The following is a 24,923-nucleotide window of genomic DNA, read 5'->3' as shown; positions in this document are numbered from 1 at the left end:
CAAGTGATCTGACACATGTCCCCACACAGCATCACTCCAGACTGCCTGGGGCATTTGAAAACAGGGCTCATCCTTTTATTGACTGCAGTGCCTATCAGGGAGGAACTCCCAAGGAGCTGCAGAGGTAAGGAAGCCTTCCTTTACTGCAGGCTGCTGTGACCTATCACCAAAGAGGATTTGGAACGTGACCATTCCTAAAAGTGGTACCATCTGGCAGGTACCATGTGTGACTCTCCTGGCTGTCCAGGAATAGCAGGCAGTTCATACACTTGAGGTCCTTGGCAGCTAGTCCTATAGGTGGCAACTTGTGGAGAGTTGCCAGGATGCTGTTCGAGTGGCAGGGCTGCACTGCCCTAATCCACAGCACACCTTCCCACTGGAGGCTTGTCCCTCCCCACTGGAGTCAAAGGTCATGGCAGGTGTGTTTAAGGCCCCCAGCTCTGGCCCCGGCCTCATCTCAGGGCAAAGCTGTAGACATGGTAGATCTCATCTGGCAGGTTCTCCTGGCGCTCCTCAGCCAGGAGGCTGAGGCCTGCACTGCGGATGATCCGGCGTACCACCTCGAGGTCACGGCACACACTGCTGTCCACATCATCCAGGATCACACCCTCCTGGGCCATGTTGTCTTTGATGACAATGATGCCATTGGGGCGCAGGCCCTGCTTGCAGCGGCGCAGAAACTCAGCCAGGTGCTGATCTGTCAGGTGGCCTGGGGAGAACAGAAGCTGTGTGCGCATGTGTGTGCATGCGTGTGTTTGTGTGTCTGTGCACCCTCAGCATGGAGCCAGCAAGCTAGTGTCGCTCAGTCTCAAATCCTATTCATGTCAGAGGAGGCCAGGGTTCTGAAGTCACCCACACAAAAGCATGCACAGAGTCAGAAGCTGGGCTTTAACCCAATTGGGTGCCCTACAGCTCTGACACCTGCACAGCATACCACCCACCCTTCCCAGGCCCGGATCGGAGGGTGAAGCTGAAAGCTCCCAAACAAAAGGGTCAGGCCCAGTGTCCACACTAGTGCTACAACCCCCCTCATGAGGAAGCATCTGCTACAGTGTCAGTAGTCCTGTGTATAGCAGTCTAGATGAGGCCATTTGGGCACCCTACCCCACCCCCACTGCTATAGCAAGAGTGCAGAGTTACACACTTCCAAATCGTTCAAACACCCCTGGCCTGGCCCGGCTGTACACCCTGTGACTCCACCACTTGACAGGAGGATTTGAGCTTGACGACAATCTAAGATACATAAGGGGGTGGGGGTGGGGATCACAATAAAAAGGTAATGATCTCGGGGCTGGAGAGATGACTTGGGTTAAGAGCCCCAACTGCTCTTCTAGAGGATCAGGATTCAGTTCCCAGCACCCACATGGTGGCTCACAGCTGTCTGTAACTCCAACTCCAGAGGAATCTGATACCCTCTTCTGGTTCCCATGGGTATTGCATGTACATTGTACACAGACATGCAGGCACTCATACATAAACATTTTAAATTATTTAAAAAATTCTTCCGGGGCTGGAGAGATGGCTCAGATGTTAAGAGCACTGCCTTCTCTTCCAGAGGTCCTGAGTTCAATTCCCAGCAACCACATGGTGGCTCACAACCATCCCTTATGAGATCTGGTGCCCTCCTCTGGTGTGCAGATATACATGGAAGCAGAATGTTGTATACATAATAAATAAATAAAATCTTAAAAAAAAATTCTTCCTAAGCAGACATGGTGGCACACGCCTTTAATCCCACCACTTGGGAGGCAGAGACAGGTAGATCTGAGAGTTCAAGGCCATTCTGGTCTACAAAGAGAATTCCAGGACAGCCAGGACTACACAGAGAAACCTGTCTCAAAAAACAAAACAAAACAACTCTTTCTAGTCAGGCAGTGGCGACACCTTTAGTCCCAGCATTTGGATGGCAGAGGCAGGCAGATCTCTGAGTTTGAGGCCAGCCTGGTCTACAGAACGAGTTCTAGAATGGCCAGGCTACACGGAAATCCTGAAAGAAAATATTCCTAACTGTTTTTTAGTTAATTTATTTTTACTTTTTATGTGTATGGCCTGCATGTATGCATTTGCACCATGTGTGTGTCTGGTGTGCAAGGCACATGCATTGGCTCCCCTACAACTATAGTTGACTATTACCACCCTTTCCGTACTGGGAACCAAACCCAGGTTCTTTGCAAGAACAGCTAGTGCTCTAACTGCTGAGCCATTTCTCTAGCCCCTGAGATAAGAATTGAAAAAGATTAAATCCTTATAGAACTCATTTTCACATCTCCAAATCGGTGTCACTGACCACTTAGGATTGTCCCCCTAAAGAGCAGGGTTCAGGATCTCAGGTGTCACATCACAGTCCTGAGAAATGGGAGAGAGCTGCATCTCAGCTGCCAGCTCACTGAGGGAGCCAAACTAGGATCCCAAGGCTGGTGGGGCACCTGAGTGGCGGAGGGCATGGTGAGCATGGGGACTCTTACCTATCACCCACTGGATCCAGATCACATCATAGGAGTTGGGCTCTGGGCTGAAGTCCTGCAACCCACAGCAGAAGTAGTTCCTCACCCTCTTGCCCTCTTCCCCCAGGTAGGTCTTAGCTTTGGCCAGAAAGTCCTCTGTCACGTCCACCATGTCCACCACCCTGAAGAGCGGCAGGAGCAGGCGCTTGGTGATCCTTCCAATGCCAGCGCCACAGTCCAGGGCACAGGAAGTCCCCGTCTTGTTAGGACCTTCCTGAAACACAGGGCAGCATGTGACCCACAAGGCACCACCACTGCAGGGCCCTTCTCGTGAGTCCAAGGAAGCAGAGTGAGGCTCCTGCACTGGCCTAGCATAAGGGGGCAAGTGGAATGCTTTCTAAGGCCGAAGGCAGCTCCCACTTTAAGGTGACAGCTAGAAAAACAGGTGCACAATCTCCTTCCACTCAGGAGTCCCCAGGGCAATAGTGCTAAGGATGCAAAAAATGCAAGCGGGGGCAACTGCTGAGCACCATGGGAAAATGGCCTGTGGGTAAAGGGCCTCCTGCAGGGCTCACCCCTGTGCTGCAACAAGCTGAGAAGGGAGGACATAGACATCTCTGCAGGACAAGAAGTCACAGGAGGACGGTCACTACCCACGCCCGGCAACCTTAGGCCCACAGGGGCTGTTCCCAGATTGCTCTGTTTTGACACAGCTGAGTCCCCAGTGCATGGCCAGCTCCTGACTCGTGGCCTGGAGACAAAACTCAGGCCACAAGTCCCACCCAATCACCACCTGAGCCAGCTCCTCAGGGCCTTGGTGGCAGCCACCTACAGATAACCAGAGAACCTGCAGTGTGGTATGTGGAAGTGGCTCCCCACACTGCCCCACCAGAGCCACAGCCTCTCCTGGAGAGGACATCACACCTGCCTACCCTTAAAAACCTCTGCAGAAACTTCCGGGAGCTGTTGAGGTCGATGTTGGAGATGTGGCCATACCCCCCAAGCATGCCGTCCACCGTGGGTGGGATCTGCTTCCAGTAGATCTTGGCTTTTGAATAGAACTGTTTCTCATCTTCAATCACCTCACTTGTCATGATGTCACTGGCTGTGCTGTCACGAACCACAGCTTTGCTTCTCTGAAGAAGGAAGAGGAAAAATGAGCAGGGGATCAGATGGCAGGAAGCCTCTAGGGTACAGGCCCCAAACTGTGTGAGGCACAAAACTCATCTAGAGAAAGCAATGTCCAGCCTCCTAAACAGTCACCTACTTCTTGGTTAACAACCCAGGACCCCAGACCACCAAAGCAAGGGACCCTGCAGTATGTCTGGTTTTTCAATCTATGTGACTCTTGACTTGATGACCTACAACCTCAGGACAGGCAAAGAGCCCAGAGCAGGGTCCCCTGCCTTCTGCTATGGACACCTCAGAAGACCACCCAGAAGGCCTGAGCAACCATCCTGTCTCTCTTGTCCCTCAGTGGCAAGTGAACAGCTCAGGGAGGACCAGCCCTTCATTCCAGAGCAGGATCTCTGCCAGGTGCCAAGCTGTGTCCCAGGAAGCAACAGGCAGGAGCTAGGCACACACAGAACCCCAACAGTAAGGAGGACATAGCCAGAGGCCACTGAGGATCAGAGGAGGCATCCCCAGGGAAGGAACACAGGTGCCGACAGTGATGGATGAGTGGGAGTTGGCTGAGAGAGGATAAAAAAAAAATCAGGTGGAAGGCTTAGCAAGAGTGTCATAAGGAACCCTGGGCTCCTGAACACTGGGTAGCTGAGGAAAAATGTGGGAACAAAGCCAAGGGAATCAAAAAGCCATAGTCCAGCCCTGGCCCAGCCTGCCCTTCAGCAAAGTGACACTGGATTGACGGCACCCACACAAGCTTGTCCAAGTGTTGTGGCGGACACGTGATCACAGCAGTCAGAAGCGGCTGGCGCTCCTTTGCCCCAGCTACTTCAAGGATCTGACATGCATAGTCCAGTAGGAGATTAGAAAACACAAAGCAGAGAAACACAGCAGAAGGCAAGGGCTCCTCTGTCCTGAAGTGGTTTCATAAAGGAGGTAAACATTCCATTCCGTCAAGGCGACCCCTTTCCAATGTTTCCAGCACTGGGGATGGAATGCGGGCCCTACACCACTAGGCAAGCTCTCCATGGCAAGAGCCTTGTGAAAGCTCTGGAGGGCTTCTTTCTGAATGGGGACAAGCAGTGGTACAGTGAAAAACATGGTGTGGGAAGACGGAACCAGAGTGGTTAGTGGGTGAGAAGCTGAGAAGGAAGAGGAGGACTTTTTCAGAGGACCAGCCCTGAGCTGTGGCCTGCCAGTGCGTGCTGGCTGAGTAGCTCCCAAAGCTGTCAGTCTCAAAACTAATCCTAAACTTCCAATGAGCAAGGAAGCACCCAGGACAAGCCTGAAGGTGTCAGACATGAGTGGCTACAGCAGCTGCTGTGCTAAAAGGAGCAGACAAGCAGCAGCAGCAGCAGCAGCAGCAGGGATGACCATGGTGGCTGCTGCTCAGGCACTGCCTCATACACATGCTTTCCCCTGGAGTAGACACCACCACTACCCACTATGCAGAAAAGGAAACCTGGGCACATGGAAACTGAACACCCTGTCCAAGGCCCAAGGGCCCATGCACTGCTCTCTTCCCACCCAGGCAGCTTGTTCCCACGATGCTACCCTGAACTTAAGGATCTCCACTAGAACACTGGCTTCGTGGGACAGGATCCTGCAGTTCACACTTCACCACCAGGGCCCTCAGAGCCATGTCTGATGGGCAATGACATAGGCTCTTTGAAGGTTGACAGTGTCTCACCCCAGGGCAAAGCCTGGAGAGTCAGAAAGAATGCTGGTATGCCCCAGGAACATGACCGCCTTGGAGCCTGCCTACCTGGCTACCACCATGACAGGCAGTGTTGCTGAGCATCTGAATCACAGCTCAACATGGACTGTCGACATGGGAATCTGGGAGCAGAAGAGCAAACCCAGTGAGTAAAGAAAAGGCCACACCAGAATGGGGCTCCATGGGCTGCTGTGAGGTCTCCACTAAGTACACAAGAAAATCAAAGTGGCCCACTTGTCACCAGCCCCGGAGCACCACAACTGCACTCATTACAAGGGTTTGGGGCCAAAGGAAGACACAGGGCATCTTGCACCCCCAAGGGGCCTTTGGTGTAACAGGCTGGAGACCCTGGTTCTAAATACCCACTCCTTTACCACAATGCACCACCAGCAGCAGCACTGGCCCAGGGAAGACAGTGGCAGCCTTCAGCTGTGAAGTCTGTGGCCCACAAAGGAATGTGAAGACCTGTCAGTCCCCAGGGTCACCACCTCTACAACTCAGTACTGTGGCTTGAAAGTCAGACTAGACAGGAAACACCAGCCTGAACGTCACTATATACGTGGCTAGGAACTGACAGGATGACCTAGGACAAGAGGGCTGTCAGGCCTCTTCAGGCACCATAGCAACTATATGTCCCAGAGTCCTAGCAACTACCAGCGAGGACAGCATTCAGTCCACTTCCATACCACACCAACTCAATGCTGGTCCAGCAACCGGCCATGCCCCTTGCTGCCCGTAAATCCTAAGACAATTTTCAGATTTCAAAGCTGTCTTCTTCAACACTGAAAACAATGATTTCAGAGCTTTGCTTGTGGCCCATGCGGCACACAGGCATCCAACACCACTTTCGGTTCTTACCAGAGGACAGGAAAATTGGATAAAGGAGGTGTTCTGCCACTCTGCCTCCTCTGAGGGTGCCAGATCCTGTGAGAAGGGCCATGGCCTGGCACACCCTTTGCACAGTGCTAGAGTCAAGGACACTTGCTAGCTGGGTTAGAGTGACTGAGTGAGCATGCACAGCTGTGACCATCTCTCATTCTTGGAGGAACCTACACCACCCATCCAAAACAGATGACACTTTTGGAGACTGTCCTGGAACTCCCTTCTGTAGTCCAGGCTGGTCTCGAACTCACAGAGATCTGCCTGCCTCTGCCTCCAAGTGCTGAGATTAAAGGCGTGTGCCACTACTGCCCAGTGACAATGTAGGCTGTTATCAACATTTTTTTTTCCTGCTTTACCCAAAGCCTACAACATAATTCCTTTAAATGCCAAAGTTGAAAATCTAATTTACAAGAACCCTACTTGCTTCTAGGAAGCAGCTGGAGGTTGGGGGTCAGGGTAGGCTCAAGGAACTGAGCCAGGAACACAGGAACTGAGCTCAAGGAACACAGCCAGGCAGGGATGCAAGTCCAAGGCTGATTTACTCTTACAGCTGATTCATGAAGATGTGTGCTTCCTGAGGCTCTGCCTGAACATGGGCCTTTATTGTCCACTGAGTGGCCTGAAGGCTCCTAGAAATTAGGGACATCAAGAAAAACATCACCCAACCCCAGTCAGGTGGTGATGGTGGCAGCTCATGCCTTTAATGCCAGTTTGAGGCCAAACTGGTTTACAAAGTGAGTTCCAGGACCACCAGGACTGTTAACACAGAGAAACCCTGTGAAACATCAAAAAAGAAGGAAAATATCCCCTTACTACACAAAACTGCATGGCCATGGGCAGGAACCATCAGGAAAGTGTGGCTATGTGTGCATGCTAGGCTCGCTCATGGGCAGATGGCCTCTTGCTCATGGCAGACTATCACCTGTACATCCTTGGAGTACTCTAGCCACCTGGGCAACTCCTTGTTAAGTCTCTTCTCCCAGGACCCAGAAAAGAAAATGATGTATGAATTGTCACCATCAGGCCTTTACAGTCACCACACCCTGTGACATTCCTATGAAAAAGTCTGAAAGCAAATGGAGGCAAAACAAACAAAACTCTGCCTAAAATTAGAGGCCCTCCAGCAGCCCAGTGGGCGGGGTCTGTTCTAGATCTGTGTGCACAGCAGCTGGACCTGTGAAAATAGAGTGCTCTGAAGAGGGAAGGAGAAGGGGAGGAGGAGAGGAAACATAGAAAAAAGAGAAGGTAGGGAGTCTGGCCATAGCAATACAAAGGCTGTTGTTTTTTGTTTTTGTTTTCCAAGATCCACCTCCCAAGTGCTGAGATTAAAGGCGTGAGATGCCACTGCCACCACCACTGGGCACCATATAGATTTTGTCTTTTCTACTAAAGATTTATTTATTATGTATGTATACAGTATTCTACCTAAATATATGCCTGCAGGCCAGAAAAGGGGACCATATCTTACTATAGATGGTTGTGAGCCACCATGTGGTGCTGGGAATTGAACTCAGGACCTCTAGAAGAGCAGCCAGTGCTTGCTCATAATCTCTGAGCCATCTCTCTAGCCCCCAGCCATACAAGGTTTAATACGAGATAAAAAGTGTGTCAGGCGTCAGGTATGACAGCACAGTCCTTTAATTCACAGTCCCTGAATTCAAGGCCAAACTGGTCTGTTCAGAGAAACCCTGTCTCCAAACACAAAATTATGCCGGGTATGGTGGGAGATACATTTGGAGGCAGAGGCAGAAGGATCTGAGTTCTAGCCCAGCCTGGTATCAAAACAAAACAAAACAAAACAACAAATGGCTCTGGGAGTAAGGTGAACTGGACCTGAATCTTGGCTCTACTCACCAGCTGTGTAAGCTTAGAACGACACTTAGCGGGGTGTGGTGTGTCCGCCTATATTCCTAGCATTCAGGATGCTGAGGCAGGAGAATCAGGAGTTCAAGACTAGCCTAAACGATACAGTGAGACCCTGTTTCAAGAAAACAAAAATAGTTCAGTTGGCCGAGTGCTTCCCTAATATGCATAAAGCCCTGGGTTCAAGCCTCAGTACCCTAAAAGCTCGACACAGTGGTGGGGTGCATGCCTGCCATTCCAGCACTCCAGAGGTAGAAGCAGGAAGGGCAGAAGTTCAAGTCATCCTAGGCTACAAAGTAACTTTGAGGCCAGCCTAGATTATATGAAACATTGTATCAAAAATAAAGGAAGAAACAACCCAAGTTACAGATGAACCTCTCCACCACACAGCCCTCAACTCAAGGTCATAACATAAATGAATAAATAAACCAAAAGTTTTCCCTCAATGTTCTTCCTCTTGTTTTTTTTTTTTTTTTTTTTTGTTCTTGTTGTTTGTTTGCTGTTTGTTTCTTCAAGACTCTCCCTATGTAGCCCTGGTTGGTCTGGAACTCACTCTGTAGACCACGCTGGCCTTGAGCTCAGAAATCTCTGCCTCTGGAGTGCTGAACTTAAAAGGTGTGCACCACATCTGTCCGGCTTTGTTTTTATTCAATGAGGACAGTGACACTGAACTTCATGGAAAGGTTGTAGTGATTACCCGTGCCTCTGGGAAGTCAGGTGATCCACAGTAGAAGGCGTATACTCTCTTGAGCTTTTAGTTCTGAAACCAGGCACTGGTGAGATGGTTCAGCTGCTAGAGCACTGGCTGCTCTTCTCAGCACCTCATTTTGGCTGGCTCACAACCACCAGCAACTCCATTTCCTATGATCTAATGCCCTCTTCTGGCCTCCAAGGGCCCTGTACTCACATGTATAGCCCCCAAATACACATAACCAAATATAAAAATATTTCTTAAAAATCTGAAACACAACTTTTTTGTTTTGTTTTGTTTTGTTTTTGTTTTTCGAGACAGGGTTTCTCTGTGTAGCTTTGGAGCCTATCCTGGCACTCGCTCTGGAGACCAGGCTGGCCTCAAACTCAGATCTGCCTGCCTCTGCCTCCCAAGTGCTGGGATTAAAGGTGTTCGCCACCAATGCCTGGCTTTAAGCACAAATCTTAAGAGCCAAGTGAGGAAAACATTAAAACCCCCAAACCCATAGACCCTAGGAAGGTTCTATGAGGTCATATGACCAGTGAAACTGATGGTCAATCTGGAATATACAAACACAAGCTCTCCCTTCCTGTACCACCCAGAACTACCTCACATTTGACAACTCTTGACTTCTTGATCCTATATGGCTTCTGGCCTCCAGCAGAGCATTCCACAAGTACCTCCAACACTCCCACAGCAGCACCCCCCCAAGTTTACAGACAGAAAAACAGCTGAGAAACGACATGATGTGACTTAAAACACCACATAGGGCATAGGGACCAAAACTAAGGACAGGATCCAGGGTCTCAGGTAGTTTTGGGCCCTCCTAGTGGCTAGGCCCATCTCACTGGAAGAGAATACCATGCATCACTCATCAGCTACATCACACCAGTCAGGGCCTCTGACACCAGCTATTTCAACCCCTTATCAAAGGGATAAAAGACAAAATGACCTCACGGTCGGTAGAGCAGCAAAGCCTAGGCTTTTCGAGATGGCAGTCTCCCTGCAAGGAGGCTGACCTTGGCCCCAAGGGCTCATGATTGTAGCCGCGTTGGTAAGAGCTGCAGCTAGTTAAACATGATAGCAATCTGTGCGACCAGGCACTTAACCACGAGGACGTGAGCCAAGCATGGCACCAGTTCCTCACACCAGCCTTGCAGGAGTTGCTTTCCTATCTCAGAGGTGAAACTGAGGACTGGAAAGGGCCTTTCAATGGCTCAGGGGCACGGGTGGGGAGGGTACATGTCTTGCCAGCCTCCGACAACGTGGCTTCCTCTAACCTGATCCGTAGTCAAAGTCCCTGCCCCGGTCTGGTCGGTGGACTTCCCCGGGACACGCACGTGGGACAGGCCTGGGTCACCTGACTACCGGGCCTCACCGCTTTGGACAGTTGGAGTGAGTACCTCCCTCCTCCCCAGCCGCGTCCCCTCGGTCCACCTCGCGCTACTCACCCGGGAGAGTGCTCTCGGGACCTGAGAGACAAGGGCGAGGCGAGAAGAAGGCTGGAAAGGACCAGAGCCCACGGCAGCCGCCACCACTCTACCGGACCAGACACCTCACCACCTCTGCCTTTGTCCGCACACGTCACTTCCCCGAGCCTGGAGGGGCGTGACTCAAGCTCACTCCGCCCCACGACCAGTTTACCCCTCCCCACAAGCTGATAGCCCTTCCCATGGCCAGCTCACCCCGTTCCACGTCCCGATTGCCCCCTCCCACAGCCAACCCCCCCTTCTCCACGCCCATCTCACCCCGACCCACGGCCAGCTTACCTGGCACATACAGCTCGCCCCTCCCCACGCCAAACTCTACCAGCCACATGTCCAGATAGTCCTGCCCCACCGCCAATTCGCCACTCCCCACGGCCAGCTCACTGTTCTCCCGGCCTGATCGCCCCATCCGGCGGACTCCTAACCCAGTTTTGCCTACTCGAAAGACCCTCCCGGACTTCAAGATGAAGGATCCGCAGCTGGTATCTCCCGGACTAAGTACTTGCGACAGTTCACTTAAGGATGTCTCCCTCTTTTGAGACAGAGTCCAACTACGTAACTGGGTGTTGGCCTTAAACTCTGTGATCCTTCTGCATCAGCATCGCTGTTGCTGGGGTTACAGGCACGTGCCACCACCATGCGCCATAAGGCTGGATTCTTAAAACCAGCGTTTGTGAGAGTTGTACACTTTAAAGGAGGAATAAAGGCCATTGTTGCTCAAATCCACCCATCTCTACTAGTATCTTAAAATAACCCAGAAAAGAGAAAGAAGAAACAACTTCGATAGAGGCAAAGAAGCAGAAATCCAGAATTTCCCCTCCAGAGGACTGCCCTTCCCTATCCGTTCATAGTTCTGCAGCAGTCTTGAACAGTGTGAAGGAAAGATGAGCTTGCTGCATATAAACCCTTTAACCTCGGAGTTCTAGTTGCCTTTTCTGACTAGTGGATGTAAGGATTCAGCTACAATGCATTTGTGGCATTAGCGGGTTCAGGCTGAAGCATTTGCTGTGGGCCCCCAGGCAATGAAAGCTCTTGCCCGGCCATCCCAGCACACGGGAGGCAGAGGCAGGCGGATCTCTGTGAGTTCGAGGCCAGCCTGGTCTCCAGAGAGAGTGCTAGGATAGGCTCCAAAGCTACACAGAGAAACCCTGTCTCGAAAAACCACCACCAACAACAAAAAAGCTCTCATAGCTGTTTTCACCTTAAGCTTTCCTCTGCCGGACAACATCCTGATGTTATACAATGCCTTCCCTAGGCTCTGAATACAGGAGGCACTTAAAGTAGTGTTTGCCTTTATTTTAAGTCAGGGACTTGCTAGGTAGCCCAGGATGGCCTGGAATTCATAGTGCTCCTCTTGCTTTTCGAGTGCTGGGATTAAAAGAATGCTCTACCATTAACGTACTCAATGTGTACATTAATGTAATGAAGGCTATAGAGATTTAAGAGGCAGAAAAACCCCACCCACGATGGAGTCCCACCCTAAATCTGTGTACATATCATTTGATATCTGCTCTGAAGTGTTGTAGGTCATATCTGGTCTCAATAGTTTAAAGAGCTTGTCATCAGCATGCAGTGATGAGTGCCTGTAATCCTAGCCTTTGGGAATCAGAGCCAGAATGCCGGGGTCAAAGGTCATCTCAGCAGTAAATTCAATACCAGCCTATACTGCCTGAGACCTCCTCTCAGAAACAAAAACAAAAGCCAGGGCATGGAGAGATGATGGCTTGTGGCTCAGAGTTAAGAGTACCTGCTGTAGGTAGGGTGGCAGCACAGCCTTTAATCCCAGCACTCCAAGGACTCAAACACAAATGCAATCTTGTGTGTGTATGCATTCATGGGGCAGAGGCAGGTACATCTCTGTGAGTTCAAGGCAAACCTGGTCTATATAGTGAGTTCCAGGACATCAACAGCTACATAGTGAAAGCATGTTTCAAAATTAATAATAATAATAATATGCAGGTTTGGGGGCTGCTCATAAAAGCAGATACAAGCACATACTGCTCTTGCAGAAGATCTGACTTCAGTCCTCAGAACAAACACTGTAACTCCAGCTCCAGAGGAGTCAGCGCTCACTTGTGGCTTCCAAGTGCACATGCCCACACACAGATACACACCTATACTCATAGTTTTAAGTAATTATACAATAATGACATAACTCAGTTGGTAAAGTGATCGCCTAGCATGCACCACATGAAACCAGTTGCAGCAGTGCATGCCTGCAATCCCAGTACTTAGGAGGGGGAGGTATCCTTCACTTGGTAGAAGGATCAGGAGTTCAAGGTCATCCTTGACTAGTGAGTTTGAGAGCTAAGGAAACCCCGTCTTAGAAAAAAAACAAAAAAGAAATTAGTTTATGTCTCCCACTCAATATTCTAACTTCCTGAGGAAATATGTGCCTCTATCCCTCTGAAGAAAGTCGCAGAAAATCTTTCATGACGCCTCCTGTGGGCATGTGAGTGATACTCACTTTTTTTAAACCATAAAATTGTACCATACCTGCATATACTTGTCTCCACTGTACCCTCAACCCCCAACCTGAGTTCTACACTCTCATGGGCTTCCTCCAGGTCTCTCCCAACTACAACTCACGGGCTCATCCATCTACCTATCCTATTGACTCATGGAACTCCCAGAATTAAAAACCCATTAGCATCATATAGCCAAGAGAAGCAGAAAATGAACTTAACCTTGCTTTGTGGGTTTCTAGGCCCACTGTGTTCTTCCTGTCCTATGAGGGTGAGACTGACAGGAAGAAGTCCTGTCCTTCCCACTCAGCCAAGTATAGCCACTCTGGGTCTGGAAAAGTAGCTGAAACTGGCCTATTCCTCTCTGGATTAAGCATGGCTGCCCTGGCCAGGAGTACCAAGGCCTCTGTGGGTATGGGTGTGGCTGTGGCTGTGGCTGTGGCATCCAGGGCACACAAGCTCCACCTCTGTCCCCAGGCCACATTGCCCATTGCTCTCCAGTAGCTATGGGTGAAAGTGGAGCCAGATCACAATCACTCCAAGAAGACTTGCAGGCACCTGGGAGGGGCCACCAGAGGCAGCAGGTGGAAAGATGGGCTCTCCCAGCAAATAGCCCACCTGTTGGGGGGCTCTAAACTCACAGGACCTTCCAGGGCCTCACCCAGCATACCCTACAAGGTGAGTGAGATGTCTCCCAGAAATCAGTTTAGAGCTGATGATGACAATCTGAGAATAGGGTATGCTTGGGGAAGAAGCAGTCCTGGAGACTGCAGCCCCCCACTGCCAACCACCAATATCAGAGATGAAGGGGGACTGAGGCTTTCCTCCCTAATTGGGAGTTTGATCAAAATGTGTCTTGACTTTGGATGTGGCTTGATGGTGGAGCACTTGTCTCTGTCTCATCCCCAACAGTGTGGGGGGGGGCAGTAAAACTGGTCTTGGCTTCTCCCGAGACCCCCTGTCAGAATCTAGGCTAGGAGGTGGGAGAAAGCCATGTGTATTTGCAGCTTGCTCTGATTCTGAGAGCAGGCTGCCCGATTCCCATTGAAGTCTACAGCCAGTAGGAGATCAGCCCTCCCATGCCTCCTTCCTCTGTGGCCTTCAGTCAGGTATGAGCAGCAGGTGGTAGTCCACATTTGTAATCCCAGAATTTGGAAAACAGAGGCAGAGGGTCAATGGAGTCTAGGCCAGCTTGTGCCATTTAGGGGGACCCTTCCTCAAAATGAACAGAGAGGCAGGGTTTCTCTGTAACAGTTCTGGCTGTCCTGGAACTCACTCTGTAGATTAGGTTGGCCTTGAACTCAGAGATACACCTGCTTCTGCTTCAAAGTGCTGGGATTAAAGGTGTGCACCACTACATCTGGCAATAGCCTTAAATTTAAGAAAAATTTAAATGTATGTATATGCGTGTTTTGCCTACATAGTTGTGCACCACATGTGTGCCTGGTGCCCTCAGAGACTAGAAGAGGGTGATAGATCCCCCCCCCCCCGGGACTAGAGGTTGAGAGCTGTACTCACTGCTGGGGCAGGATTTGGGAATCGAACCCGGGCCCTCTCACTGATCCATCTCTCCAGCCTCTACCTCCCAAATTCTGGGACCACAAGCATGGGCTGTCACGCTCAGTTTTTCAAGCATTCTAGTCAAGCCCTCTCCCAACTATGCTAAATAAGAAAGGCAGCAGGTGCCCACGCCCTGCACTGTGCCAGTTGCCCGGCATGTACTAGCTCACATCAACGTCACAGCCGCCCCCAAAGGGCTGGCCTCGCCTTCGCAGTCTTTGAGCGCAGACACAGCAGGGGAGGGTACTGCCGGAGCCGGGTCGCTGCCCCTACCAGGCGCTATGGCCTGCGGGCTGGTGCGCGACCTCCCCGCGGTCCCCCTTGCCCCCGCGCGTCCCCCAGGCGCGAAGATGTCCTGAGCTGAGCTCGGACTCACGATGTACCGGCGCCAGCCCGCAGCGGGGACCCCGGTCTACGTGCCCAAGGGGTGGACCGACCGGGCCGCCTCACGCCGCTCCACTCCGCTGCTTCCTCGGCTGTTCACGTCCGACTCCCGTACGCGAGGCTCAGCCGGCGCGTGGTGGCAGAACAGCGATCGCCTGCCCTACCTGTCCCCCGGGGTCCCGTATGGGCCGCGGAGCCGCGGGACCTTGAGAACGCTGGTGCTGCCGCCGCTACCGTACAGCACGGCCCGGGGGGCGGGGGCCCGGGGGACACGGCAGCCGGCTGTATCCGTGGGCACACTTCTGGGGCAATTTCTGCCCACCAAATTCCGCGACTTCCTGCACCATCTGCGCACCAAGTACACAGAGCCCCAGGCGCACCGTGAGGCCATGGGAACTGGGGTGGGGTGGCATAAGGTGTGGGGCTAGGGTCCCGGGCTAGGGTCCCTCCCCAGTGAGGACCATCCCCAGCTCACTGGGTTTCCTCCTCTTCTTCCTTCTCCCTTTCTTCCTTCTCTTCTCTCCTTCCAGCACCCTCAGCGCCACAGTACCCCAAGGGTGCGTCAGAGCACTACCCAGGTTTGCGCAATCCCAGTTGCTCATTCTACCCAGGTTTGCGCAATCCCAGTTGCTCATTCCTCCCAGACCTGTGGTAAGTGGAGACACATTCTTGGTGAAGGAGGGGTTGCCCTGGTTGCTGCTGGAGTGGTGCTCTTTGTCTTCAAGGGACCAACCGTCGCACTCGGAAGACAGTTTTAAAAAGAAGCCTACCGCGGGGCTCCCAAGAGGCGAATTCATCACAGCCAGAAAGGCCAACGCGTGAGTAGTAGAAGTTGTGAGGACACACGTGCTATAGCTTTGTGGAGTTGGCTCTCTCCTCCCACCTTCACGTGGGTTGTGTGTGTGTGTGTGGTGAAACAAAGGCCACTAGGCTTACCTGTCATCACCTTTACCCATTAAGCCATCTCATCTCCCCAACCCATGAGTTATGGGAGCGGGAAGGCATTCCTTTGCTCCCTCATTTCCAGTCATTCATTGGTGGATTTACCATCCATCGACCTATTCATCCTTGCATGTGCCTTAGGCATGAACTACGAGCTATTGTAAATCTCTCACACATCTATCCATCAGGGCATCTATTGGCCATGAACCTTTAACTGCCCCCGACAGCCAGTTTTCTATCTATCCACAATTTCCCCCTGGTTATAGCTGCCCAGCAACTATACTTTCTTTCACTTATAAACCCAGGGCACCAATCACCAGAGTAATAAGGCCACCCATAAGGTTCCATCCACATCTGTCTGTATAACCATACAGCTACCCACCCTGAGATTCAGCCCTTCAGTTCAGATCCTGTTATAAATCCACCCATCGCTGCATCCTTCTCTCATGTTCTATCATTACCCACTTACGAAGTTTACTCTGTATCAAATACGAACTAAAAGGCAATGGGATGGAAGCAAGAAAGATCCTGGGGCACTTATGATGCTTACCTGAACCCGAATGCTAGAGAGCTCTTAATAGAGGGGGGAAAGAAACAGCAGGTTTAATAGGCTAGAGCAAGGGTGAAGAGCACTGTCTGGGAGTTTAAAGACTAGAGAGCTGGGAGTGGTGATGTACTAACAAACAAACAAAACAAGAAACAAACAAAAAAAACTATGTTTTTTTTAGATATGAGTGTTCTGTCTGCATGTGTGCCTGCAGGCCAGAAGAGGGCATCAGATCCCATTGTAGATGGTTGTGAGCTACCGTGTGGTTGCTGGGAATTGACCTCAGGACCTCTGGAAGAGCAGCCAGTGATCTTAACCTCTGAACCATCTCTCTAGCCCCAGTGGTGCACATTTTTAGTCTTGGCATTCAGGAGGCAGAGGCAGGCAACTCTGTGAATTGGAGGATAGCCTGGTCTACATAGTGAGTTCCAGGACAGCCAAGGATCATGCAGTGAGACACCGTCTCAATAAATTAATTTAGGGAAGGATGGATAGATGGACCAGAGAACATGCATACACAGCAAGCATACTATTACTGTCCCATCTGTACTGATGCCAGACAATACTAATCCATTACTGCACATTTCTGTGTGAGCCTCAGAACCCTTCCTGACATAGTTCTTGACTAGGAGGATGGAGAGATGCCTCACCCAGGTTCAATTCCCAGCACCTACATGGAAGCTCACAACTGTAACTCTAGATCTAGAGGATCCAACACCTCACACAGACATAGATGCAGGAAAAACACTAATGCACATAAAATAAAAATAAGTAAATCGTTACAAAAAAGTTTAGACTAGAGTTGGACACTTATTGATATGTAACATTCCCTCAGTACATTCCTTTGGCTCCAGTGGTCTGCCCTAGGCAGGAAAGCCATGATCTTGTACCGGCAGGCAGAGCTGGGAGCTGCCTAAGCCTGGCCCTGTGGCCAGGACAAAGCTGAGGTTTGTATGCACACAACTGTGGCCTAACTGAGCTCCAATACCTATACCCAGGTTCTGCCCTAGTCACCCCAGCTGTGTGGCTTTTTGATGGACAGATAAGAAACACATCCTCTTCGTCTACAAGGAGATGGCACAGGAAAACTGGTGCAGATGTGTACATATGTGTGCCCAAGGTGAAATGCAATGGGTCATTTCCGAGTGACCAAGTAACCAGGCTTGCAGTCTAGGCCCTGAGGGAGAAATGAACTATTTTTAACCATTACACATAAATATAGCATGCCCTTTATGGTACACAACCCCATGACAGGCCCTATTCTAGGTGCTTCCCCACTCTCCCAGTTCCTGTGATGGCGGAATGATCCCGCTTAAAACACAGCACATGACAGGAAGGAGGAAACTGAGACGTGGAGCCTTGAGGACAGGGTGCCCCAGCTCATGTGGCATAATTGAGACTGACAACATCGTAACATCTAGAAGCTAGAGATGTTTCCTCTGACTAACATATCCTCATCAGGATGTTCTTGCAGTCCATGTCATCTCTCCACGCCAGTCCTGAGGAAGGGGTGGGGCACCATGATTTCCTGATTTCTATTTTTATCTGCTTATTTGTCAATGCATGATCTCACATAGCACAGGATGACCTCACACTGTGTAACCCAGGATGACCTTGAACACCTGGTCCTCCTGCTTCTACCTCCGAGCATCCCCCATGCCACTGTGACCTGCTTGATGACCTCCATTTTGCAGATGAGGAGACAGGTTGTAGCATGTCAGGACCTCTTGATTTCTTTCTTTTTTTTCAGATTTTTTTAATTTGAATTAGAAACAAGATTGTTTTACATGACAATCCCAGTTCCCTTGTCCCTCCCGTCCTCCCTACCACCCCCCCCACTGAAATCCTACCTATCACATATTCTTTCTGCTCCCCCTGAATGGTGAGGCCTTCCATAGGGTGTCATCAGAGTCTATCGTATCCTTTGGGATAGGGCCTGGGCCCACCCCCGTGTGTCTTGGCTCAGGGAGTATTCTTCTATGTGGAATGGGCTCCCAAAGTCCACACCTATGCTAAGGGTAAGTACTGAACTACTACAGGAGGTCCTGCAGATTTCCAAGGTTTCCTCACTGAAACCCATGTTCCTGGGGTCTGGATCAGTCCCATGCTGGTATCCCAGCTATCAGTCTGGGGAGCAAGAGTTCCCCGATGTTCAGGTCAGTTGTTTCTGTGGGTTTCACCAGCCTGGTCTGGACCCCTTTGCTCTTCACTCATCCTTCTCTGCATCTGGATTCCAGTTCAGTTCAGTGATAAGTTGTGGGTGTCTGCTTCTACTTCCACCAGCTGCTGGATGCCGGCTATCGGGTGGCATGTAAGTCAGTCATCAATCTCATTATCCTCTTGATTTCTTAGTGCAAAACCCTGCCCTCTGGCAGGATGTTTGAATGACAGCTGTGCCTCAGTTTCCTCCCCTACAAGTGAGAATAGTAGCAGGGCTTCATGGACATTGTGAAGGTTTGGTGGGAAAGAGCATGTCACATGATGAGCCAGAACAAGCACTTGGAAAAGGTCAACTGATGTGACTAGAGTAACCCTGTCACCAAGCAAGATCAGATCTTTCTTCCTTGCTCTGCAGACCAGGCTGGCCTTGAACTCCCAGAGATCCACCTGCCTCTGCCTCCCGAGTGCTGGGATTAAAGCCATGCACCACCTTCACCTGGCTTCTTTTTTTTTAACAATCTTTTTTTTTTTTAAAGACCTATTTATTATGTACACAGTGTTCTGTCTGCATGTATGCAGGCCAGAAGAAGGCACCAGATCTCATTATAGATGGGTGTGAGCCACCATGTAGTTGCTGGGAATTGAACTCAGGACCTCTGGAAGAGCAAGCCCGTGCTTTTAACCACTGGACCACCTCTCTAGCCCAAGATCAGATACTTCAAAGATTTATATTTTATTTGTTGGGGATGCGATGTGCTCATGAGCCCTGGTGCCTGCAGAGGCCAGAATACCCTCAGAGTTGAAGTTACTGGCTGTTGGGTGCTAGAACCAAATTTGGGTCCTCTGAAAGAGCAGTAATGCACTCTTAACCATTGGGCCATCTCTCCAGCTCTGTCTGAGATCTCCCAGGGAGCCCTGGCTCCCCTGCCCCTCAACTCCCTCAGCAGACTCCACAGTGCACAGGTCCTCAAAGTGAAGACTCTGCTCATCCACAGCCTCTCCAGAGAAGGCTTGAGGACTCGCAGACGCAATTGTCCTTTCCGGGTGCGATTTGAAGACGAGACCCTGCAGGACACAGCCCTCCGCTATTGGGAGCGCAGCCGTGCGTGTGAGTAGACATGTGCTTCTAGAGCCCTAAGATTCCAGAAAACTCCTGCCAAGAGTGCAGAGGTCAGAAGCGTGACTCTGGATCCTCAAAGAGCTGGGGAGGTCATTGCCTCCAAAGAGAAAGTACCTATACAGACCTTTTCAGAATATGTCAAGGAGGTTTTCAAGGACCAAGTAGGGGCCCTGAGACCCAGCAGAGGTGAGTGGCATCAGGCAGGTGGTGTCAAGAAGTAGCTGCAGGGTTGGGCATTGGTGGCGCATGCCTGCCTTTAATCCCAGCACTCGGGAGGCAGAGGCAGGCGGATCTCTGTGAGTTTGAGGCCAGCCTGGTTTCCAGAGCGAGTGCCAGGATAGACTCCAAAGCTACACAGAGAAACCCTGTCTCGAAAAACCAAAAAAAAAAAAAAAAAAGTAACTGCAGTGTTGACCCAGGAAACAATGGCAGCCCAGGCCTGGCTGTCATTAAAGAGTCCTTCCTCGCTGCCACTCGAGCTCACACAGCTTTCCAGGTTGACCATATGTCCAGAAAGTCTGAGAAGATGGAGTCTGTTCTCTTGAGAACTACTGTAAGGGTTCAGCAGAGAAACTCAGAACCCCTGGCAGAAGTGGGAGCATGGCTCTGGGGATGGATGTAATAGTGAACACTTGCTTTCCTTTGACATTTCTGACCAGGTGTGGGAGGCAGGCAGGATAATGAAGAAGACAAGCGGTGACCATTGCCACATATCCCTCTTTCCTGGTACTCAGGACTCAGTGGCCCCCAGGACCTCCTTTTAACACAAGAATCAGAGAAGCCCAACTTCCGGCTAGTTATATTTGGTGCATATGTGTGCATCAGAAAAATATAATTTCAGCTAATAAATTTAAGAGTGCGTATGCCCAAGGCTAGCAAAGACAGATTTCTTGCTGTCTTTTTTGAGGCAGAGTCTCATATATCCCAGGCTGTCCCAAACTGTCCTCGGCTAAGAATGACCTTGAAGTATTGATCCCCCTGCCTCATTCTCCCAACTTCTAGGACCACAGGCAGGCATGTACTGCTATGCCTCACCCCAGCTTCTGGTTATTTGATTCAGGAGAAAACTGAGGCGAAAAGTGTTCTGTATAAGAGCCATGTAAACCTAGAATAGAGGTTAGAATGTTCCAGAAATCCAAGGAGAGCCCAAGCACTGTGGCCATATCCCATGGCACCAGGACTCAGCATGTGTCTTTTCAGACTTTCCAGTCTGAGGCAGCCCCTGGGAATCTCGGGTTCTAGGAAAAGCTCCCTGAGACACCCCCCCCCCATCCCTTGCAGATTCTTGGCATTTCTGTGGTGGGGTGCCTAGCCCTTCCATTTTAGAAAAAGGGGGTCTGTTGGAGGTTGAAGCAGGGGTAGGGGCAGGGCAGGGCAGGGCAGGGCTTAGTGGTAACAGCAGCAACAGTCATGGGAGGTAGTTTTAAAACCCAGGACTTCTCTGGAGGCAGCCAGAAGGCACTGGGGAGCCTGTGGTTGCCATGGAGACAGGGCTTTCGGTCTAGCCTTGCCAGCCAGAGGGAGGAGAAAGGGTGGGGCATCAATGTGCCCCTCCCCCTGGGGGGAGGGACAGGGAACTCACTCTGCTCCTCTCTCTCTTCTAGTCCGACAGAATATCTTTCCATGTGAACAGACTGCTTTGCCTTCTATGTCTGTGTCAGAGCGGGTGCTTGGGAGTGTTGGGAGATGGCTGGAGAGTCTGCCCAGAGCCCTGCGTCCCAGGGCCCAAGACACTGTAGCCGGCTCCTCATTCTGGAACTGCCCCCGAGTGTGAGGCTCTGGGTAGAGGAAGCAGGAGGGTTGTGGTCCAGGTCCAAGCTGTAGATGGGTCTGGGACTTGAGTTCACAAAACCATAGGCCCCTGTCTCCCCACCAGGGCAGCTCAGGAACCACAGATCTACTTTTCTGAGGATGCCAACATGAGCAGCCGCCTACCCTTCATCCACAGGGCCACCGCCATAAGGCCACGGGGAGGCCTCAGGACCTTCCTAGACACCCCTAACAGTGTGGAGCAGGTGGGCAAATTGCCCTGTCCCTGGAATCCCAGGGAAGCTAGCTGGTGGGCAGCCCAGGCAGCTGGCCACCAGAAGCAGCAGTCCTAAATGACTCCATAGGGGACCCTCTCTGTTGAGTCACCATGGGGCTTATAACTTGGTCTTGTGTGGCCCGGCCTCCCTCAGTGCGGAGGGAGGGGGAGTTGGGGGTAGGGGGGTGTTTGAGCCAGGCCAGCAGCTGCCTGACTGCTAGTGAGTGGGTCGGCTGTGCTTCAGCCTAGGATAGCTGCAGAGCCACCTGGGGCCTCCCAGGGGACCTTGTCTCCTCCCCTCTGAGCCTTGGAGGAACCTGTCTCCTCCCTGTCTCCTCCCTGAGGTCCCCTTGGCAGTGCCCAGCTGGGCATCCTTCTCACTCTAGGAGCCCTTTCTGCCCAGTATGATGATGCAATCCGTCCTGAATCGAGGCCGTCCTAAGGGCTACCGGCTCCTCCTGCCATACACAAACCAGCAGCAGGCTCAGAGGTGACTGCCTGTTGAAACCCCAACCCAGGGGTGTACTCAGGCCAGGCAATAAGAGGAGTGCTCCCTTGACACACCAATAAACATACCTCCCAGGTGGCTGAGATGGATCACTAGGTTTCCCAATTCAAGCCACTCTGGGTGCCTGATTTGGGACCATTTGGGGTTCCTGGGTGAGGGAGATTAGGGTGGAATCATATCTGGGATGAAGCTGTCGAGGACAGGGAATTGGAGGTGGAGAGACGAGCATCCCAGGGGCTCGGCTTGTTCCAGGGAATACTTTCCTGGCTGGTGATTAACTCTACACAACCTCAAACCTGGATCAATCCATGCCTGAAGCAGACCCGAAGCCATTACCTTAGTCTGAGGAAGTGGAAAAACAACTTCTTCTTGTCTTCAGTGCCAGAGGCTTCTCTGTCGACCATCTTATAGAGGGTGAGGATATCCAGACCCCAGCCCAGGAGAAAGAGCCCTGTGTGTGGGCAAACCTTAGCCTCTCAGCCCGATGCAGTGTTCAAATCCATATGGGGAAGTGGCCCGAGACAAGATGACAGGCACCTCCTAGAGTTTCTCTGCTGCACTAACCTAGCCACCTCCACACACCTGGGTGCCCCACCACACCATGTTCCAACTCCCGAGGGAAACTGGGAACCTCCCTCCCTTTGGAGTTTCTGCCTTGTCCTTGTGCTCTGGCCAGGTCTTTATCGCCACCTGCTGGCTCGGGAAGAAACAGCTCGGACTCGCCGCAGAGCGTGGTCTATCCGGGAGGACAAGGATGCTATAGCGGGGTTTGTGCTGGACTGGGCTGGTCATCTTGGGGACCAGATGAGGTAGGGATGGTGAAGGGCTGAAGAAAGGTAGATCTGGACCTGACTTGAGGCGCGATGCAGCAGTGTCCCCAGAGCTGCGCTGGAGCTTGGCTTGGTTCTCTTTCTGAACTTTCAGGCTGTGGTGGCATGTGCCTTTAATCCCAGGCTCCCTGTTTCGCCAGAGTGCTGCGCAGCGGGTGCCCTCTCTGCCTCGGTTTCCCCGGTCGCTTGCAGCGCCGCACCACGCCGCGCGGGGGCAGTGTTGGCCTGGCTTTGCGCCGCAAAACTTCAGCTCTTGCTCTGGATCGGAAACTTTCCCTCATTATGGATCCCTGAATCCTGGGTACCCGGCTCCTGACTGTGGGGAATCTGCCTTCAACCTGTGATCCGAGACATGGCCAACATGGAGAATCTGGGAACTCATGGAACAGACCCACGCAGGGAGAGGAACGCTGAAGCAAGACATAACACAGAGAGGCACACAGCACAGTACACACACACACACACACACACACACACACACACACACACACACACACACACACACTACATACCACATATGCTACAGAGACCCCACACACAGCAAGGATGCCTCCGGCATAGAAGCAGGACACGGGTGGCACACATACACATATACCAGAGAGCTCACACACAGAGAACAGCACATACGTACCACCTGGAGACCCCACAAGCAGGGAGGGAGAATACCACAGACACACACAATACCACAATAGAGACCCCACACATATAGAGAACCATACCACAGATATTCACAAAAAATACAGCCAAGGAACACAGCACACAGTAAACACTACATCCATACCACATACAGAGCCTGTACATGGAGAAGCACACCACACATGACTGCACACACCACAGAGCTACTCCACATATATGAAGACACACCGCGGATACATATGAACATGGAAACACACACACACGAGACATTACACACATGGAGAAACAGACACCATACCCACCCACGTGGAGAAGACAGGAATGAATACACCAGAGACACCACACACAGAGCACATTCTGCAGAATCCTAGAGGTAACACACTTCAGAAATGTGTTGCACAGTGAGGCATGTACCATGGCATGGCAGTTCCTGTGGAGCCTGACCTTGGGTGACCAAGAAGAGGCTGGGGAAAGACTCTTTTCAGATGACTTAAGTCCTAGGTCTTTCCTCCCTCCTGAGAGTGACTCCATTCTCCTTCCCATAGTCCTCACGGGCTTTTTTGTCCAGTTTGTTTGCTTGGTGTCTGTGTGCTGTGTGCTTTGGGCCCTGTCTGCTCATGCCTTGCCCACCCCACCCCCAACCCCAAGCCTCCCCACCTCTCATTCTGTTCCTGACCACACAGGCCATCTCTCTAAGCCAAGCAAGGCAGGGGAGCTGGGCCTGTTGGGGTGGCGGGTGGTGTCTCCTGCCTTGTGAGCCTCTGCACCCTCAGGAGGTGGTTCCTTAGGTATAGAAGTGAGGGGTGTTGCTTATGCTGTGCATTGTGTGGGGAGCTGTGTCCAGTCCCCCTCAGTGTGGGTCTGGAGAGATGGCTCAGTGGTTAAGACTACTTGCTGCTCTTGCAGAGGACCTGGGTTTGGTTCCCAGCACCCATATCCAGAAGTTCACCACTGCCTGTAACTTCAACTTCTCTTCTGGACTCAGCAGTCACTTCACTCACATGGAATTGTGAGTGCACGCGCGCGCGCACACATATACAATAAAAAATAAATGTTTTCCAAGACAAAGTCTCACTATGTAGCCCTGGCTATTCTGGAACTCGCTTTGTAGACAAGGCTAGCCTTGAGTTTACAGAGATCTTCCTGCCTCTGCCTCCCAAGTGCTGGGATTAAAGGGGTGTGCCACTTTGCCTGTCTTTAAAAATCTGCAGAGGGAATGAAGCCAGGCAGTGGCTGTTACACAGAGGAAACAGTCTTGAAAAACAAGCAAGCAAACAAAAAACCCAAAAATTTGTATTTTCAAAACAGAGAAGCTTCCTCTATGGGGCTGGAGAGGGGGCTCAGCAGTTAGAGAACTGGCTGCTCCTCCAGAGGACCCAGGCTCAATTCCCAGCACCCACATGGCTACTCACAACCTTCTATAACTCCAGTTCCAGGGGCTCCAACACATTCAGACATACATGCAGGCAAAACACCAATGCTCATAAAACACAATTATTTTAAAAAAGTGATAATGATAGAGAGAGCTGGGTGTGG

The 24,923-nt window shown here is 51.3% G+C and overlaps 2 protein-coding genes across 28 annotated transcripts; one reads left to right on the top strand and one right to left on the bottom strand.

The window, feature by feature from the left end:
* Positions 1-49: 49 nt before the first annotated feature.
* Positions 50-15,289, bottom strand: Ntmt1 (N-terminal Xaa-Pro-Lys N-methyltransferase 1). 18 transcript variants are annotated; one of them, XM_027423212.2, is made up of 5 exons: positions 10,174-10,328; positions 8,023-8,146; positions 3,441-3,580; positions 2,466-2,714; positions 51-709 (listed from the first exon to the last, which is right to left on the bottom strand). In XM_027423212.2, the coding sequence occupies exons 3-5, from the start codon at positions 3,514-3,516 to the stop codon at positions 453-455; spliced, it is 582 nt and encodes a 193-aa protein (XP_027279013.1). In that variant the 5' UTR covers positions 3,517-3,580; positions 8,023-8,146; positions 10,174-10,328; the 3' UTR covers positions 51-452. The 18 variants fall into 18 exon arrangements, with proteins under 18 accessions (XP_027279012.1, XP_027279013.1, XP_027279007.1 ...); XM_027423206.2 differs by having other exon boundaries at positions 2,466-2,718; positions 3,377-3,580; positions 10,174-10,322; XM_027423211.2 differs by lacking the exons at positions 8,023-8,146; positions 10,174-10,328 and adding an exon at positions 15,094-15,224 and having other exon boundaries at positions 50-709.
* Positions 14,464-24,461, top strand: CUNH9orf50 (chromosome unknown C9orf50 homolog). Of its 10 annotated transcripts, XR_003486727.2 has the most exons (9): positions 14,464-14,999; positions 15,149-15,269; positions 15,344-15,436; positions 19,263-19,375; positions 20,992-21,157; positions 21,264-21,402; positions 22,174-22,335; positions 22,598-22,688; positions 24,294-24,461. XR_003486727.2 is itself a non-coding variant. In XM_027423198.2 (8 exons), the coding sequence occupies exons 1-7, from the start codon at positions 14,612-14,614 to the stop codon at positions 22,330-22,332; spliced, it is 1,179 nt and encodes a 392-aa protein (XP_027278999.1). In that variant the 5' UTR covers positions 14,464-14,611; the 3' UTR covers positions 22,333-22,335; positions 24,294-24,461. The 10 variants fall into 10 exon arrangements, 6 of the variants coding, with proteins under 6 accessions (XP_027278999.1, XP_035302527.1, XP_027278998.1 ...); XR_003486726.2 differs by having other exon boundaries at positions 22,174-22,688; XR_004770524.1 differs by having other exon boundaries at positions 22,174-23,760.
* The last annotated feature ends 462 nt before the right edge of the window (positions 24,462-24,923 follow it).

The sequence above is a fragment of the Cricetulus griseus genome, chromosome 6, assembly GCF_003668045.3.
Source record: "Cricetulus griseus strain 17A/GY chromosome 6, alternate assembly CriGri-PICRH-1.0, whole genome shotgun sequence".
Classification (NCBI taxonomy): Eukaryota; Metazoa; Chordata; class Mammalia; order Rodentia; family Cricetidae; genus Cricetulus; species Cricetulus griseus.
The sequence above is the reverse complement of the archived record's forward strand: the minus strand, read 5'-3'. Positions and strand labels throughout refer to the sequence as shown.

Bases quoted from the DNA above. Each gene is read 5' to 3' on its own strand.
- Ntmt1 (XM_027423203.2), bottom strand. From the start codon at position 15,285: ATGTGTCTCCACTTACCACAG. The intron at 3,581-15,264 runs GTCTGGGAGGAA...TTCCTTCTTCAG, and splicing joins TGTGTCTCCACTTACCACAG to AGAAGCAAAGCTGTGGTTCG. The intron at 2,719-3,376 runs GTAGGCAGGTGT...CCTGTGTTTCAG, and splicing joins TTCTGCAGAGGTTTTTAAGG to GAAGGTCCTAACAAGACGGG.
- CUNH9orf50 (XM_027423198.2), top strand. From the start codon at position 14,612: ATGTACCGGCGCCAGCCCGCAGCGGGGACCCCGGTCTACGTGCCCAAG. The intron at 15,437-19,262 runs GTGAGTAGTAGA...GCTCATCCACAG, and splicing joins ACAGCCAGAAAGGCCAACGC to CCTCTCCAGAGAAGGCTTGA. The intron at 19,376-20,991 runs GTGAGTAGACAT...TCTCTCTTCTAG, and splicing joins TTGGGAGCGCAGCCGTGCGT to TCCGACAGAATATCTTTCCA.